The sequence below is a fragment of the Pantherophis guttatus genome, chromosome 1 (genome assembly GCF_059756535.1).
Source record: "Pantherophis guttatus breed Tessera chromosome 1, ASM5975653v1, whole genome shotgun sequence".
Taxonomy (NCBI): Eukaryota; Metazoa; Chordata; class Lepidosauria; order Squamata; family Colubridae; genus Pantherophis; species Pantherophis guttatus.
The window spans coordinates 212242296-212259577 of NC_142063.1; the positions used below are offsets into that span (position 1 = coordinate 212242296).

Consider the following 17282-nt stretch of genomic DNA (forward strand, 5'->3'; position numbering starts at 1 on the left):
AATTCCTGATGTTTGATTGTGTTATATCTTCCTGAATTTTTAAGAACTATTCAAGTATATCAGAAGTGCTGCCATTGTTGAAAGTATTGAAGTATCTGGGAACGAAATTGTCTAGTAAATAAATAAAATCCAGAATAGGAGAAAATATTTTAAAGCCATTGAAATGTCTCAGAAACATTATTGAAAATTCATTTTCTTTTAATGTCCTCCATTTCAACCAATTATTACATTCCTGAATATAATAGTTGTTAATTCCTGAATATATCTCCTAGTGGTGCAGTTTATTCATAGGAATACCATTTAATTTACTTGGATACCCCAGTTTTACTTACTTAAAGATACATTTACTTATATATTTAACACCAATTCAAGAACAGTTGAAGTGTTTTTTGGAAAAGAGAGAGGTTGTCAGTTCCTATATTATAGTAGTTTGGAAGCAGGGCTTACTTAGTTTAGTAGGATTCACTTCCAAGGAAGTATGGATTGGATACTGGTGCTTATTCAGATCATTCATAACAACTTGGTTGTCACTTATCTTTTGTTATTTATGTTACTTGGGATACAGTGAAAATAAAATGTACGAAGATTTTGACACTCCCTATACTGTGTTTTCCCCAACCATACTTACCGCAAGAAAATCTATATATGTGCTCAAAACCACCCATCAATTATCTTTTGCATTCTTGTTGCAATGATAATAGCACAATCATATTTTCAAAGTATCTAAACCACAAAGATTAGAAACACAATTTCAAGCCTAGTACTTCTGAGAGTGCAAAGGATTTATTCCAGCTTTGTGATATAATCATATGTACATCAATCAATAATTCAGTTCAATTTATTGAGGTAAAAGACAAGTACAAATACTAAATAAAATTTAAGTCAAGAGTTAAAATATATCTGTAAAATAATCTAACTAGCTTTAATATGTGAAACCCAGGATGCAGTCTATGTTAAATTAAATTTTAATGTAAATGCTAAAATTATATTGTGTGATATATTTAAAATTACAACAAATAAAAGTTATCTATTAATATAATCGAAGTGGTAATAGCTAACATTTAAATGAATTATAGTTACAGGGGTCCTATGTACACATTTCCCTGAAAATATCCCATAAAATTCAGTGAGAATTCAGAATCCTAAATAAGAGAGAATGTTCAGAATTCATTAAGAGATCGATAGGATACAAACAAAAACTGGTTTAACATGCTTTTTGCTACTTCATAAGGCTGCACAAAATTATGTTCGTATAATTTGTTCTCTCCAGATATTTTACCTCTGCCTCAGAAATGTGTTTCTAGATCTATGGACTTCATTCGTGTTCTTCTTGTTCTCGGGCATCTCTTCGATATACTGTGTGCAAATGTAGTTGATTCAGGGAAGCTCTGCATTTCAGAGAGCACCCCACTTCCATGCAAGGTGTTTGTCAGTTGCATCATTTGTTTATACCTGTCTAGAGATCTTGCGCAAGACCACTAGGCCTGTGTAGGTAAAGAGCTTTGCAAATAAGAATTTGGGCTTTCTTTTTCACTTTCTATAGTGTTTTTTTCTATTCTTTTTTTCTTCAATTCAAAGTCTGTGTTGTTTGTATTCTATTCACAGCTTCCTTAATAAAGTTATATATATATATATATATTTAAAACTCTGTAGAATGTTACCTTAAGATTTTAAAAGCCTATCCTAAAGTGGTAAGCAGGCATTTCCAGTATACTGTACCCATAGTAACAAATTGGCAAGCAACAGATACCTTCGCTACCTCTCACTTCCAAAGAATTAAAGACTATCTACAAGGTTCTTCCTTTCTTCTACCATTTTATCATCACAGCAATCCTCAGGCATAGATTATACTGGCAGAAGATCAGTAGCCAAGGTCACTCAGTGAGCTTCATTCTGAGTGGGAGTTTTACATAAGTCTCTCTGATCCAAATCCAACCTTTTAAATAGCCTTGCAAGTTTAAGATCAATAGAAACTTCACACAACTCCACCCCAGCTTGCTACTACCCATTCACATTCTCAAGAGTAAACCCGTTTAGCAAAAGAATATACAAGTCCTACCCAGAAATCTGCGGAAATATCTGTATACATATTGGCTCCTTGGATGACCTCTTCATTCTGCCTCCATTACCTCCACATTCTCTAATCTAAGTATGGCCAAGCAAACATTTCAAGAGGTTGTCATGCGGGTGTCACATTGCCACACCCACTGCTCATCTGGGGGAAGAAAGAAAGCTTCCTTTAGCATTGTCCAGGATTACGCTGCATGAGCATCCTCACACAATATTACTAACTAGATTGCTAGCCCTCTGGATGTTTGATTATCCTGGTTTATCAAGAGCTGTTAGCAGATTTTAAACTACCAGCCTTTACTTCAGAAAAAGAAAAAGCCCGCAGAAAGGTGACTTCTGGCCTCCTGGTTTGGTTGCACATTAAAATGGCTACTTTGCATATTTTCAATTTGAGACACTGAAGACCTGCTACCACTTAAAGGACATGGCACTAAATTAGGATTAATTTCCTGTTTGAGTTCAAGAACTCAAAGCCATCAGCCACTTCTTCTATTGCAAGTTTTGTGCTAGTTGACATTATTCTTATCTTAATATTTAACATTCACCTGAATTGTTTAATGTCCATTTTTATTTTCACAATCTCTCATTTTTTCCCCACTTTAAGCACTTTCTATATATCTGAAACTTAGCATTTTGGTCTGTTTGACTCTTGAGTCTTCACTCCTGCCTTTCTTATAATGTATTCTCTGTGTAAATTAAACATAGAGACAAAATTCCTACTTGTTTCATTCCCCTTCTTATTCCAAACTGCTCTGTTTTTCCAAATTCAACCCTTATGTCTCATTCATTGTAAAGTTTCCTCAGAAAAATAAACACAATATGATATTAGAGTTCTGTCTTTTCAAATCCAATTCCGCATAAATGAATCCGGATTGCAGTTAGTCTCCTATTTTGACAGCCTGTTCTAATCTCTTACTATTTTAAGCAAGAGCATTCAATTTCAATTACTATTCAGTTACTGTTGCTATTAAAGGAATGGGCCTTTTGTTTGATTCTCCACTCCCCCAAATCCCTATTCAGAAAGAAGACTGCTAAATCCTGTGAGATTTCAGTAATGTTGGTGTGCGTGAGGGCATCTTTTAGAAGTCCAGCAAAGATTTGGCAGCCATAGGGTGAAATATTGGGTGAAGTCAATATTGAAGATGAAGAATTATTACTGGTACTAAACAATGATGGTCAAAAATTACCCATGAGATGCAGTGTGGTACTGCTATTAAGATACTAGGCCCACATTTAACTCCACTTTTAAGCATGGAGATTTACTGGGTGACTTTCGGGTAGTTATTTTGTCTTAGCTCAACCTACCTCAAGGGTTGCTGTTGTGGAGATAAAACAAGCCAGTTTTATTCCAACCCTTTTGAGTTTTTAAGAAAAAGCCAGAGTAAATCTAATCTAATTTTGCTTGCTGATAATTCTCTTTCACTACCTTGTAATATAAATCTTCACATATAAGTTAAAGCCTGATCCAGCAGATTCTTTCAAAATATTATTGTTGACTTCTAATCTTTTAAGACAGGCACAAATTTACTGACATATAAACTTTTTCCTTTCTGATGTACACATCAGTATTTCTCCACTTCAACAATGTTACAATGTGTGGACCTCAACATCAGCTATGGACTTATTGACATAAATCTTTATGGCTGTACTTCAGGATAAAGTGTGTAACGTAAGAACAGATGTTGCTACTACCTCTTCGAAAGCCTTCATTTCTGAGCCGTGACAAAACAATTGTGGTTGTGCTGATGAACTAATCAACCTGTACAGGAATCAAATCAGGTGATTCAGATTAATCATTTAGATAACTTTGACCTGTTGAAGGAGAAGGAGACTATGAGACTCATGGTTTTCTCAACGTGATTTTCAGATTTTGATCTCCCTTGTTTATGAATGTGACAGGATGACATTGCAGGACAAGTTGTGAGAAGTTTTGTGGAAATCAGGACACTCCAGGCATGATGAGTATGGTAAAATCCTTCCACCATGACTTTTTGAATATCTACATTTGAAGTCAGATATTAAACTGATAAGAACAGATACTACGCATAATCTTAGCTAAAAGGCCAAGAAACGAGAAGAGGCAATGCAGTGGCTCAACAGTTAAGATTCCAGGCTTGTCATATGGAAAGCTGGCAGCCCAGATTCAAGATCCGAGTGCCACGTGACTTGGTGAGCTCCTGTCCTCTCCCCAGCTCCTGCCAACCTAGCAGTTTGAAAACATGTAAATGCAAATAGATAAATAGGTACCATTTCATGGGAAGGTTAACAGTGTTCCATGATGTCATGCTGGAGACATGACCATGGAAATGTCTTCAGACAGTGCTGGCTTTGAAGCAATGGCTTTGAAATGGAGATGAACCTCACCTCCTATAGTCGGCAACAATTAGCGGACTAAAATCCACAGGGACTTTTTTTCTTTTTTTACGTTTGAAGTAAATACAAATATACTTACATTGACATTACGAGTCCAGACATCTCTGATCCAGCCAGGATCTTTCATCAATGGAATCTACAATTCAAGATAAATATTTAATTAACACCATGTTGAAAGTCGGTGTCCCCCCCCGACAAATGAAGATTTTTGAGGAATATTAAAAAGACAGAATATTATATTTCCCTATATAAGAAATGGAGAAACATTGTTTTAAAGGCAGAAAGCAGCCCCCACTTTCCTTAATAGCCCATAGCAGATGTCAGCATTTAAGAGATAAAGAGCTTATTGAAAGATAAGTATCTAGATAGCTCTGTTCATAGGCAAAATAAACACTGCAGGCAGAAATCCATTCAAGACAGGATATTTTGAAATTCCCTGCAGCAAAGTCTGAACAAAGGCAGAATGGTAGGATTAGAAGCAAGCCCATTCACTCAAGATCCAAAACAGGACAAAAGCCATTAAGACACAATAGGAACTGCTCAATACCATTTCAGAACACAAACCCCTTCATTGCACCATCCCAGAGCAGTTCAAACTTCACCTGGGAGCTCAGATAAACAATAAACCAGAGGTAAACCAGATTAGCTCAGACAAGCACCTAAGATTTGCATTTCCTCTTTTTGCCTATAGAGCCAGCTATGACCCCTACATAACCCCCACATGACCCCATAGGAATCTGACAACAGCCAATAGAATACAAGTTCTTGCACAGGAATAGGAAGCTCAAATACAAAGCCCAGAAAACGTATAAAAAAAACTCCACTCTCAACTCCATTTTGTCAGATGCCCAGAACCACAACCCATGTGGTTCTGCTTCATCAATAAACCATCTTTCCAATCAGCCTCCATGTTTCCAGTGTCTTTCCCCCGGCTTGGAACTGAACTAGATGGATATTTCTTCCCACAACCATAGTGACATAGTAATTATTTAAAAGGGACAGCACTCTTATCTGTGGTAGTGTGAAGTTTTACATCTCTACCACAGCTACATGTGCACCTCTTCATTGGTTTCCTTGTGAAAATCTATTGAAGTAGATTTCCTGTCATACCTTTCAGTTCGTCCCTACCTAGTGGCGATAAAGACGGCAAAGTGTAATTACTTTTCCGCCTCTATTGCGTCATCAGGGAATCGTCCGGCAGCCCTGTTCAGGGTAACCCGCTCCCTGCTCCATCTGGGAGCGCGGGAGGATCCCTTGGAAGGCAGGGCGGAGGATTTCGGACAATACCTGTATGACAAAATCGCTCAGATCCGGGGGGACTTGGACTCTGACTGGGTAGATCAGGGCAGGGTGACGAGGAATAGTCTTGAGAATGTTATCTGGGAGGAGTTTGACGCTGTGACTCCCGATGATGTGGACAGGATTTTGGGGAGACTTAGTGCGGCCACATGTTTACTGGACCCGTGTCCCTCCTGGTTGGTACTGGCCTCCCGGGAGGTTACACGAGGCTGGCTCCAGGGTGTTATCAACGCTTCATTGAGTGAGGGTCACTTCCCCGCGGCCTTGAAAGAGGCGGTGGTGAGGCCTCTCCTCAAGAAGCCGTCCCTGGATCCGGCAATATTGGCTAACTATTGTCCTGTCTCCAACCTTCGCTTTCTGGCGAAGGTTGTTGAGAGTGTGGTCGCGCGACAGTTTCCGCAATTCCTGGAGGAAACATCCTATCTGGATCCGTTCCAGTCTGGTTTCAGGCCTGGGCACAGCACGGAAACGGCATTGGTCGCGTTGGTTGATGATCTCTGGAGGGCTCGGGACAGGGGTTGCTCCTCTGTTCTGGTCCTGTTAGACCTCTCAGCGGCTTTTGATACCATCGACCATGGTATCATGCTGCACCGGTTGGAAGAGTTGGGGATGGGGGGCACCGTGTTACGGTGGTTCTCCTCCTTTCTCTCCGACCGGTCGCAGTTCGTGTTGGCAGGGGGGCAGAGGTCGACCTCGAGGCCTCTTATATGTGGAGTGCCTCAGGGGTCGGTCCTCTCGCCCCTCCTGTTCAACATTTATGTGAAGCCGCTGGGCGAGATCATCCGTGGCTTTGGGGTAAGATACCATCAGTACGCTGATGATACTCAGCTGTACATCTCCACCCCAGGCCACCCCAATGATGCCCTTGAAGTGATGTCCCAGTGCCTGGAGGCTGTACGGATCTGGATGGGGAGGAACAGGCTCAAGCTCAACCCTTCCAAGACTGAGTGGCTGTGGTTCCCGGCATCCCGATATAGTCAGTTGACTCCATCACTGACTATTGGGGGCGAGTCTTTGGCCCCCACAGAGAGGGCTCGCAATCTGGGAGTCCTCCTGGATACGCAGCTGTCCTTGGAGGAACATCTGACGGCTGTAACCAGGGGGACCTTTTATCAGGTTCGCCTGATCCGCCAGTTGCGGCCCTTTCTTGATCGGGATTCCCTGTGCACAGTCACTCATGCCCTCGTGACCTCTCGCCTTGATTACTGTAACGCTCTTTACATGGGGCTCCCCTTGAAGGGCACCCGGAGGCTCCAACTGGTCCAGAACGCAGCAGCGCAGGTAGTGACGGGAGCAGCATGGCGCTCCTATGTAACACCGCTCCTGCGCGAGCTGCACTGGCTCCCAGTGGTCTTCCGGGTGCGCTTCAAGGTGTTGGTTATCACCTTTAAAGCGCTCCATGGCATAGGGCCTAGCTATCTCCGAGACCGCCTGCTGCCACCGACGACCTCCCATCGACCCGTGCGCTCCCACAGAGAGGGCCTCCTCGGGGTGCCATCAGCCAAACAATGCAGGCTGGTGACCCCCAGGGGGAGGGCCTTCTCTGTGGGGGCTCCCACCCTCTGGAATCAGTTGCCCCCTGAGATAAGGAGAATCCATGACCTCAGTGCCTTCCGCCGTGCCCTTAAAACCTTCCTTTTCCAACAAGCCGGGCTGGCCTAATTCTTTTTAAGTGTTTTTAATTGTTTTGTTTATTGTTTTAATTAATGGGGCCAAATTTATATATATTTTTTAACTGTATTTTAATATTTGTATTTGATGTTTTTATTTGGCTGTTCACCGCCCTGAGTCCTCAGGGAGAAGGGCGGTATACAAATTCAAAAATAAATAAATAAATAAATAAATATGAGACCATTGAGTTGGTTGCAATTTTTTTCCAGTGAATTATTTAATGGCTTTCTTCTATTTGGAACTCCAAAGTCACTTTCAACATTGATTTGAAGGATCTTGCTATTCAAAATATAGGGGGGCGGGCAGCAGAATTGTCTCCTTTCTCTACTTGGCCAATAGAGGTGTCCCACTGGATTAAAAAAAAAAGTAGTTTTGCTGATTTAAGATGGAGCACCCCTATTTTGGCAATCTTCCATGTCTCTTGCAATCTCCTGTGCTTTTGAGAGTGATTTCTGAGAATTGGCAAATCAGTTGGGAGATGGCACAGAGAGATGCTTTAGAAAGAAAAAAAGAAATGGAAGCAATGCAACATCTGAAGTTTATATACACATAATAATCCAGTACCATGACATATCTGCATAAGCATGGACCTGGGGTTTTATTTTTCCCTTGTGATAGTTCTATATTGACTGAGTCAGCACAGCTGACTATTTGTAACCTTCCAAGGTGGTTTTCTGCAGAGTTAATACTACAAATGTTTTTATATCACATGGATTGCCCTTCCATTTTACAGTGACCCCACCACCATCCCGTGTAGCCAATGAGCCCTCAATATATGATTTTTAGATTCATATATTTTTATTCTACATTCATGACATTTCTATCCATATGCTGGACATTGTTATCCATACTGTGTCAGCTACATCGTTTGCATAAAGAATAAAGTGTTGTCTTACATCTTGTATTAAATAGAGATTGAATTTGTCAGACCCAAGAACCAAGTTACTTCAAGACGTTTTTATTGTTGTTCACCTACAAACAGAATCTTGCCAAACTAAAGCACTTATCTACATAACTATTAAATATACTCAATAAACAACTAGGGGGTGTCGGCCTACACCAGGGGTGGGCAATTGTGGCTCTTTTACAGCCAAGCTGTCTCAGGAATTCTGGGAGTTGAAGTCCACAGGTTGTAAAATAGCCACAATTGTCCACCTCTGGCCTACACCATCTTCCTACATACCAAGGATTCTGAGCTATGTTGTGTCTTTGGTCCCTGAGAAAGAGCCCCTCCCTCCTGCAACTCTGGACTACACCCCATCATAACGTTTATGATAAAGTTCTGTTGATATCCAGAAGCTGAGTGTACATCATGTGTATGTTATTCTATACTATAAAATACAAGAAAGAAAATGAGCCCTTCTAAATTATCATAGAATAGAATGAATTCTGGTTAAAGGTGCCATTATCAATAACTTTTTGCAGAGGCTTCCAGGGCTGATTTATTTATTTATTATATGTTTATCCCACCTATATTATTTTATAAGTAACTCAGGGTAGGTAATCCTTTCTCCCCTTATTTTCCCCACAATAAGAACCCTGTGAGTTGAGCTGAGCTGAGAGAGTAACCAGTTCAAAGTCACTCAGCCAACTTTCATGTCTAAGGCAGAACTAGAACACACAATTTCCTAATTTCTAGGCCAGCACCTTAGCAATTACATATACAGTACATTTTAATATTGGTGTAACAGTTTCACAATCTTCGAAGCATTTGCTAATCTATATTTATAATTAAGAGCCTTAAGTAAGCACAATGTGAGATTACTTCCTTAATAGTGTACAGTACACTCAGGAAGTAATTTGATCTGAACATCCTTTAATTAACCATCCTACAGCAATACAAGGACAGTATGAGAGACTACTGGGAGCCATTCTGCAGGACTATCAAGGCTGTACTAAAATATACAAGCTAAAATACTGAATTAGTATCAACAATCTGTAGAGACAGAAGTATCAATGGGTCACCATAATAGGCCAGGGGCTTCCAGTCCTCCACTTACTATTATTTGTTTAGTGACAGTTTGAAGTTACAACAGCATTGGAAAAAGTGATTTATGACCAGTGGTGAAATGCAGCTGGTTCTATCCGGTTCAGGCGAACCGGTAGTGCCGGCAGCAGGAGGCTCCTCCCATCCACCCGGACATCATCATGTCCTGTTTTTGACACTCTGCGCATGCACAGAAGGTCCTGTGCATGCGCAGAGGTGTCGTGCTCCCATTTGCGAACCGGTAGCGAAGGTAAGTGGATTTCACTCCTGCTTATGACCAGGTTTTCCCACTTATGACTGTTGCAGTATTCCCATGGTCATGTGATCAAAATTCGGTTGCCTGGCAACTGGCATGTATTTATGACCATTACAGTGTCCTGGGGTCATGTTGTCGCCATTTGTAACCTTCCCAGCCAGCTTCTGACAAGCAAAACCAATGGGGTAAGCCAAATTCACTTAATGGCTGCATGATTTACTTAACAACTGCTGTGATTCACTTAACCGTGGTGGCAAAAAGGTCATAAAATGGGGCAAAACTCACTTAACAATGGCCTTGCTTAGCAGCGGACACTTTGGGCTCAATTGTGGTTGTAAGTCAAGGACTATCTGTAATTGATAAAATAGGTCATCTTCTGGCTAGCTGGGGACTTTTAAATATTCTGCAAAGATAGCCATTGCCTCCTTTCCAGGGGAAGACAAATGAGGGGAAAGGAAGTGAGAAGGTTCTCAGGGAGCCTTGGCTGGGAAATATATATTTGTCTAACTAGGCCTAGAAATTTAAGCCCAATACCTAGAAATCCTGAAGGGATTGAAACCAGTAAGATAAATTTGGCAGGGAAAGTATAGACCGATGTGTAAAGGATTTCTTATTTCTTCTGGGTGCTGCTTGTGTTCTCTGGCGTAGCATTAATCTGTACTCTTCCTTCCTCTGTCCTCCTTTATTTTGCTTGCTCAAATTAATGATAATTAGTTTTAATAGGCAGTTCTCAGCCTCATGTATCTTAAAACAGATGACATATATTTCTAAAACAAATCCTTGCTTGCCTTCTTAAAATAAAGATCCTTTCTTTTTGGGTTAATCCGAAAAGACCATTAATTGGTCTTTTCCTAGTATCATACATTCCAAAACCCTTTGGGTTTGGCTATTCTGATTAAAAGAAAAAAAAATGGGCCATTTATTTGAAAACTTATTCCTGAGGAAAGCAGATTTCCAGTTCTCTCTGTTCAAAATCAGATCATCAGGTACTGTAACTCCCTTTCAGATTGCAATACTTTCACTCGGGAATACTGCAGTGGTGAAATCCAATTTTTTTTATTACAGGTTCTATGGGCGTGGCTTGGTGGGCATGGTGTGGCTTGGTGGGCATGGCAGGGAAAGGATACTGGAAAATCCCCATTACCTCCCCACTCCTGGGGGAAGGATATTGCAAAATCTCCATTCCCACCCCACTCTGAGGCCAGCCAGAGTTGGTATTTGCCGGTTCTCCAAACTGCTCAAAATTTCCGCTACCGGTTCTCCAGAACCTGTCAGAACCTGATGAATTTCACCCCTGGAATACTGTACTTCTGAACTCAGTTGGGAGAGTGTAAGGATAGTGATTCAGGCATAGGTTTGACAAGCTTGTGTTTGTGACAGATACCTGCTGCACCTCTCCCATACTATTTATTTATTTATTTTATTAGTCATATTTCTATGCCGCCCACTCTCCGAGGACTCTGGGCGGCTTACACCAAAGACAATATACTAAATAGCATATTGCCCCCTAACAATCTGGGTCCTCATTTTACCCACCTCGGAAGGATGGAAGGCTGAGTCAACCTTGAGCCGGTGAGATTTGATCCGCTGATCTGCTGAACTAGCAGTCAGCTGAAGTAGCTGCAGTACTGCACCCTAACTACTGGATTGTTTGACAAATGAATCATTTTTCAGTCCTATTGATTTCATGCCCAGACATTAAACAGTCCCTTAAATTGAACTAGACTCCAGATATCCATTTTATTTTCATAACAATAAATCAAAATTGATTTATCATTGCCATACCAAGCAATGGTATTTTCTTCTTCCTCCCTCACTCTTTTTCTTCCCTTCCTTGTTTAGTATACAGCTCTGCATTATTATTATTTTGATGATTTCCCAAATAATAATCACATCCAACACTTCTTTTCAGAATCAGCTAAGGTCAAGTAAGAACAACCATTTAGCATCTGCTTGGCCGATGAGTATATATTATTTAAATAAAACCAGTGACATGAGAGGCAGTTTGGTATAGTGATTAAGACACCAGGCAAGAGTCCAGGAGATTGTGAGTTCTAGTAGGCATAAAAAAAAAAACCAGCTGGGTGACTTTGGACCAGTCACTCTCTCTCAGCCCAACCCTTACTGGGTTGTTGTTGTTGTTGTGGGGATATTACGAGGAGGAAGGAATATTGATATGTTTGCCACCTTGAGTTGTATATAAAAAAGGCAGGATAAAAATCTAAAGAAAAAGTAACTGACCTAAGTCAAATTGTTACCTTAAAGTTAGCAGAGATGTCTGCATTATGATTTTACAGGGCAAACTCTGCCTCCCTTGTACATGTCCATAGACAACTCTGAATGTGATACAGCCCATCTAGACTGAAAGGTGTAACATATATTCAAATCAGCACTAATGCCCCAATGGGTTGACATTCACTTTTTCTTCCAATATTTTCTTACAACTTAGTACCAAATTTATATACCCTGTTTCTCCCAAAATAAGACATCCCCTGATAAAAAACCCAATCGGACTTTTGAGCACATGGCTATAAGGCCAAGCACTCATTTCAGGGCTCAAAAAAATATAAGACAGGGCCTTATTATCGGGGAAACATGGTGCTACTTGATTCATTGATTCTTTGCTTATGTGCCTTCAAGTCAGTATTGATGCTTAGCAAGATAGACCTTCTCCAGGATGATCTGCCCACAATCTGTCCTTTCAGGCTCCCAAAAGCCCACCAATCAATTGACTCCATCAATCTTGTTGCAGGTCTTTCTCTTCTTCTATTTTTTTCCATTTTTCCCAGCTTTATGGATCTCTCAAGGCAGCTAAGTCTTTGTTTAATGTGTACAAAATAAACATTTAACCTAGTCATTTGGGATTTTACTAAAGATTCTGGATTGATTTGTTTTATAATCCATTTGCTTGTGTTCTTGGCTATCCATGGTATTCTCAGGAATCTTCTGTAATACCAACTTCAAAATAAATTTAAATAACAGTGATTATAACAATAATAATAGCTTACATACTTTTTCTATCCAATTTCTTCACTATTGCTTTCAAGAGTTGGCCCATACCAATTTAAGGATTAATCCCAAAGCAGATTAAGAAAACGACATGAGACAACAATTTGTAAAGAGTAATGTAGTTTTGGTGTATATTCCTGAGCATTTTTTGCTCATCTCTCCCAACATTAGGAATTAAGCTCATTCAAAGCTGGGTTATAATTAAAAAAAACTTGTGGGGGGATGAGAAAATTATTTATTATCATAGAGCCCAAATCAGAAAGTAGGCAGAGATGGGCAGTGGCCAATCCGGACATTCCTCACCACCTCTCTCACTAATTGAAAAGTTTAAGCCAATAATAAACAATGAGGGTATACGGCATTAGCCAATTCTCTGTTTATACTTCCTGAACATGGAGCCTCATGTGCATTTCCTCTCCCTTCTTATCTACAGTTAGCCAAAATGACTATAGATGTTCTGCCCCAGCTACAGACCCCAAAGAACACAGCACACACAAAGTCTGTATAAACCTTAGTTTACTAAATTAAATCAGGTTTTTTTCAAACAAAGGCTGTTAATTAACTTTCTTAACAGCCTACAAGAATCCAAAGAATAAATAATCTTAATCTTACTATTGTTGGCAGAAAGCCCAGAAGCAATTTGCAGAGAACTAAGATCAAGGCACGAAGGAGAGTGAACGAACTTGTTCCCTGCAAATTGCTTCAGTCGGCGTTCCTCCTTAAGTAGGCTAAGGGAGTGGCCAATTAGCCCCAAGCCTTACTCTCGAGGAGACCTCCTCCTGAGGAACCACTCCTGCCTTTTGGCAGCTCTGCGCGCCCGTGCATCGAGAAGAGGCTCCTCCTCTTCGTCCTCTTCACTTAAGGGAGCTTCTGGAGGTTCTGAAGGCCCTGGCTGAATCCCCGCCTCTGGCACCACATCTTCTCCAGCCTCCTCATTGTCCAACTCGAATGCCAGCTGCACAGGCTGCTGGCTGAATCAGCCACCAGCCGCACAGGCCGCATACGGGCCACAACAATAGAGTGTCTGCAGTAAACAACAACAACACCTAAGTCCTTAATCTTCCTTGAACACAACTTTTGTGACATGCTCACTTATCCAAGACAGAGCTAGCCTTCCCCTAAAATGGCATCACTGTTGCTCATTACAACCTTTTAAGCAACAGTAATAGCATTTAGACTTATACACCCTTATATAGTGCTTTGCAGCCCTCTCTAAGCAGTTTACAGAGTCAGCCTATTGCCCCCAATAATCTGGGTCCTCATTTTACCGACCTCAGAAGAGTGGGAGGTTGAGTCAACCTTGAGCCTGGTGAGACTCAAACTGCAGAACTGCAGGCAACTGGCAGTCAGCAGAAGTAGCCTGCAGTACTGCATTCTAACCACTACATCACCATGGCTCTTTTAGCTTCTCATCAACAGTTATACTACTTTAGATATTATTATAAGAAAAAAAATCCAACACTAAACACACCAACCGCCACCACTACCACAAAGAATTAGCCCAGCAAAGCTGGTGGAGGGGAACTATATTAAAATCCCTTCTCCACAGAGGCGGCGTGGTGGCTCAATGATGCTGGAGACAATCTTTGCTCCGGCAGTTCAAGTCCTGGCACTGCATGGACGGATGAGCTCCTATCATTCGCCTTAGCTTCTACCCACCTAGCAGTTTGAAAGCATGTTATATGCAGGTAGATAAATAGGTACCACTTTGGTGGGAGGACAAACCAGTGCTTAGTGTCAGAATCCTGACACTAAGAGAATCCTACCGGTGTTGGACCTTCCTGGATGTCATGCTCTTTTGTGACGTGATTTTGGTGGAGGGAGAAAGCCCAGGATGATGCTGCAGGATACCGTTCATCTTTCTTTCTGTGCCGAACTAGCTCACCTCATGTGGTGCACCATGGATAGCACGCGAGCATGAACTGAATGGGCTAGCAGTGTTAGGTAGCCCAATAACTACTCTGTATTAGCTTTGTAGTCTCCTGGCTAATTTAACATAATCATACAATCAACAAATAAATCTTTTAAACAAAATCTATGTAAACATGGTGATTCTCTTCTTCCTTTATCTCTTAATCAGATGAAGATTTGTATTGTAAAAAGATTGCTTTAAATATACATATGCTGTATGTTACAGAGAGACGGGCGTGGCTCTCTTTAGCAAGAATGAATAATCATGGCGTATTCATTATATTTTTCTCTCCTTTTTTGGATAGCCTGTCATATTGCACTATCCATAAAATAAAAGACAGTGATATAAGAAACATAAGGCCCTGCTTTATGTACCTAATGGCCCAAAAATGTCTTTAGTCAAACTAGCCACTCACATTTTCTTCCAACCTCATTATGTTCACTTTATAAAGCATGTAACAATAAAAACTTCATAAAACAAACAAAGCAAATAAAATAACAGACAGGACAGTTCTTTAAAATAGCATAGAACATGGATTGGATTGAATTGATTGATTGACTGATTGATTGATTGATTGATCTAAAAGATTTATACGCCTGTCCATCTGGTAAAACACAACCCTGGGCAGCTCACAACAACTGTAAAATCACAAACAGTAAAAACAAAGAAACAAAAAAACATAAGGAAAACCAGGCATCTAACCCATCGTCTCCATCCATACCATTATTACTTAAACGTCTGCTTCAAGGACCCTTTGGGATCTCCTAAGACCCACTCAGGGGTCCACAAAATCAAAATTATATATCACCTCATGTTGAAAAATAATATACAATATTAAAATCCCATCAAACCATTGTGAGAAGCAGTAGGAGCAGCAAATGCATGATCTTTAATTTTAAATATGGTAAATATTGATAAATATACTCCATGCAAACAGAAGTTCTTTGATGCTATCCATAGGTTTTAAAAGTAGGAAGAGCTCTGAGAGAAAAAGTTTAAGAAACACTGACCCAAACAGTTCCAAGATTCAAACCTTACTGTCCCAGAGCCTGGAGGGGGGGGGAGACCTCCTTTATAGCTTTCGGGAAAGTGTTGTGGTCTGCCATCAGCCTGTGGAGCTGGCAGCAGAGTCAGACAGTGAGGAGGCTGGGGAGGACCATGGGCCAGGCCTGGAGTCTGGGGAAGGCTCGGACGAGGGCTCTGCATCAGAGGCAGAGAAAGGGCCATCTGGGAGGTACGTGCTACCTCCGGAGCCTCCAGAGTCAGACCTCAGCGAGGCAGAGGAACAGGGGGAGCCTGTTCGCAGTGTGCACATGTGCAGAGCTGCCAGAAGGCAAGAACAGCTAAAACAAAAGGGATGACTTGGGAGTAGGGCTGGGAGATGATTGGCCCCTCCCATAAGACTTAAAAGAGAAGCAAAGGCACTTGGGCCTTTGCAGGAAGCAATGTTTGTTCATTTGGTTCAGCTTAAAGCCTGAAGCTCTCTTTGATTCTGGACTCCGTGTGGCTTTGCCAATTAGGTCTTTGGCAGCATGTCAAGGGAGATAAAGGTAGGAGATTCTCCCGAAGAACTTCTCCCGAAGGACTCTTTATAACTAATTGCGACTCATCAGTGAATGAACAGAATTCACAGCTGTTGTAATAAAAGAGGGTTTTGGGACTACTCGTGTGTTTTAATGACTCAGGAAGCCTAGATCAGAACAGAAAGTTTAAAAGGGCAGGAACCTGCAGGACTCCAGGGAGAAATGATGATAGCTGCCATCAAAAACCCCAAAGGGACATGCTTCTTCTCAAATCTAGAATGCAATCACAGTACGAAATAAATGTATCTAGGTTATGGAAAGAGACTTATTTATTTATTTAGCGTATGGCAAATACATGGACTTATAGTGGTTCAAATGTTACTGTCCAGTCCGCCCAACCATTCAAGGACAGGGTGGTCTATGTTGAAAAAAATCAGACATTGGGCCGGTGTAAGCTCTTGATGGACATACAGACACAATGTGGTGGATATTTTGTCGAGGAGCACCACAGTCACACTGATGGGTAGAGACAAGACCCCACTTAAACAATGGTGTCCTGGCAGACACCATATTGGGTACGGATCCAGTTCAGAGGTGACCAATCCTGGCGAGGAAGGTCAAAACCTGGCACCTTTTGTGTAGGATCATCTATGATTGCCAGGGCGTTCAGCAGCCCATTTGGCTTTTCACTGTGAGTTGACCCTGTTGTTCCGCCAGGCCGGGCTATCAACATGATAGTTTTAAATTGGGGTATTTAAATTTCTGGGGTTTTAAATTTGAGCCAAATCTATTTAATTATTTTAAATCTTAATCGCTGTTTTGTCTTGTGTTTTTAAATAGGCTATACACCACCCTGAGTCCTTCGGGAGAAGGGCGGTATACAAATATAATAATAATAATAATAATAATAATAATAATAATAATAATAATAATAATAATAATAATAATAATAATAATAATTATTATTATTATTATTATTATTATTATTATTATTATTATTATTATTATTATTATTATGTCAAAGTTGTTGGACAGCTGTTCAGCGAGTGCCAGAGAGGGCTTCCTGGATTTAAGCCTGCCAACTGATAGATTGGAGAGAGATTTTGCACTACCTCATCCACCTCCTAAAAGCATCTGTCTGATAACTTCCAAATGTGACTTGGAATACTCAGAAAATAGCCC

At 40.8% G+C, this 17282-nt stretch overlaps 1 protein-coding gene and 1 pseudogene across 2 annotated transcripts in view; both read right to left on the minus strand.

Moving 5' to 3' along the window:
• LPIN1 (lipin 1) overlaps nucleotides 1-17282 on the minus strand; it is a 105904-nt gene that overhangs the window by 58793 nt on the left and 29829 nt on the right. For both annotated transcript variants that reach the window (XM_034432120.3, XM_034432117.3), the window contains exon 2: nucleotides 4523-4579. In XM_034432120.3, the coding sequence (XP_034288011.2) occupies nucleotides 4523-4579 (57 nt within the window). The remainder of the gene's footprint in view (nucleotides 1-4522; nucleotides 4580-17282) is intronic.
• Nucleotides 4033-4145, minus strand: LOC117674520 (U2 spliceosomal RNA; annotated as a pseudogene).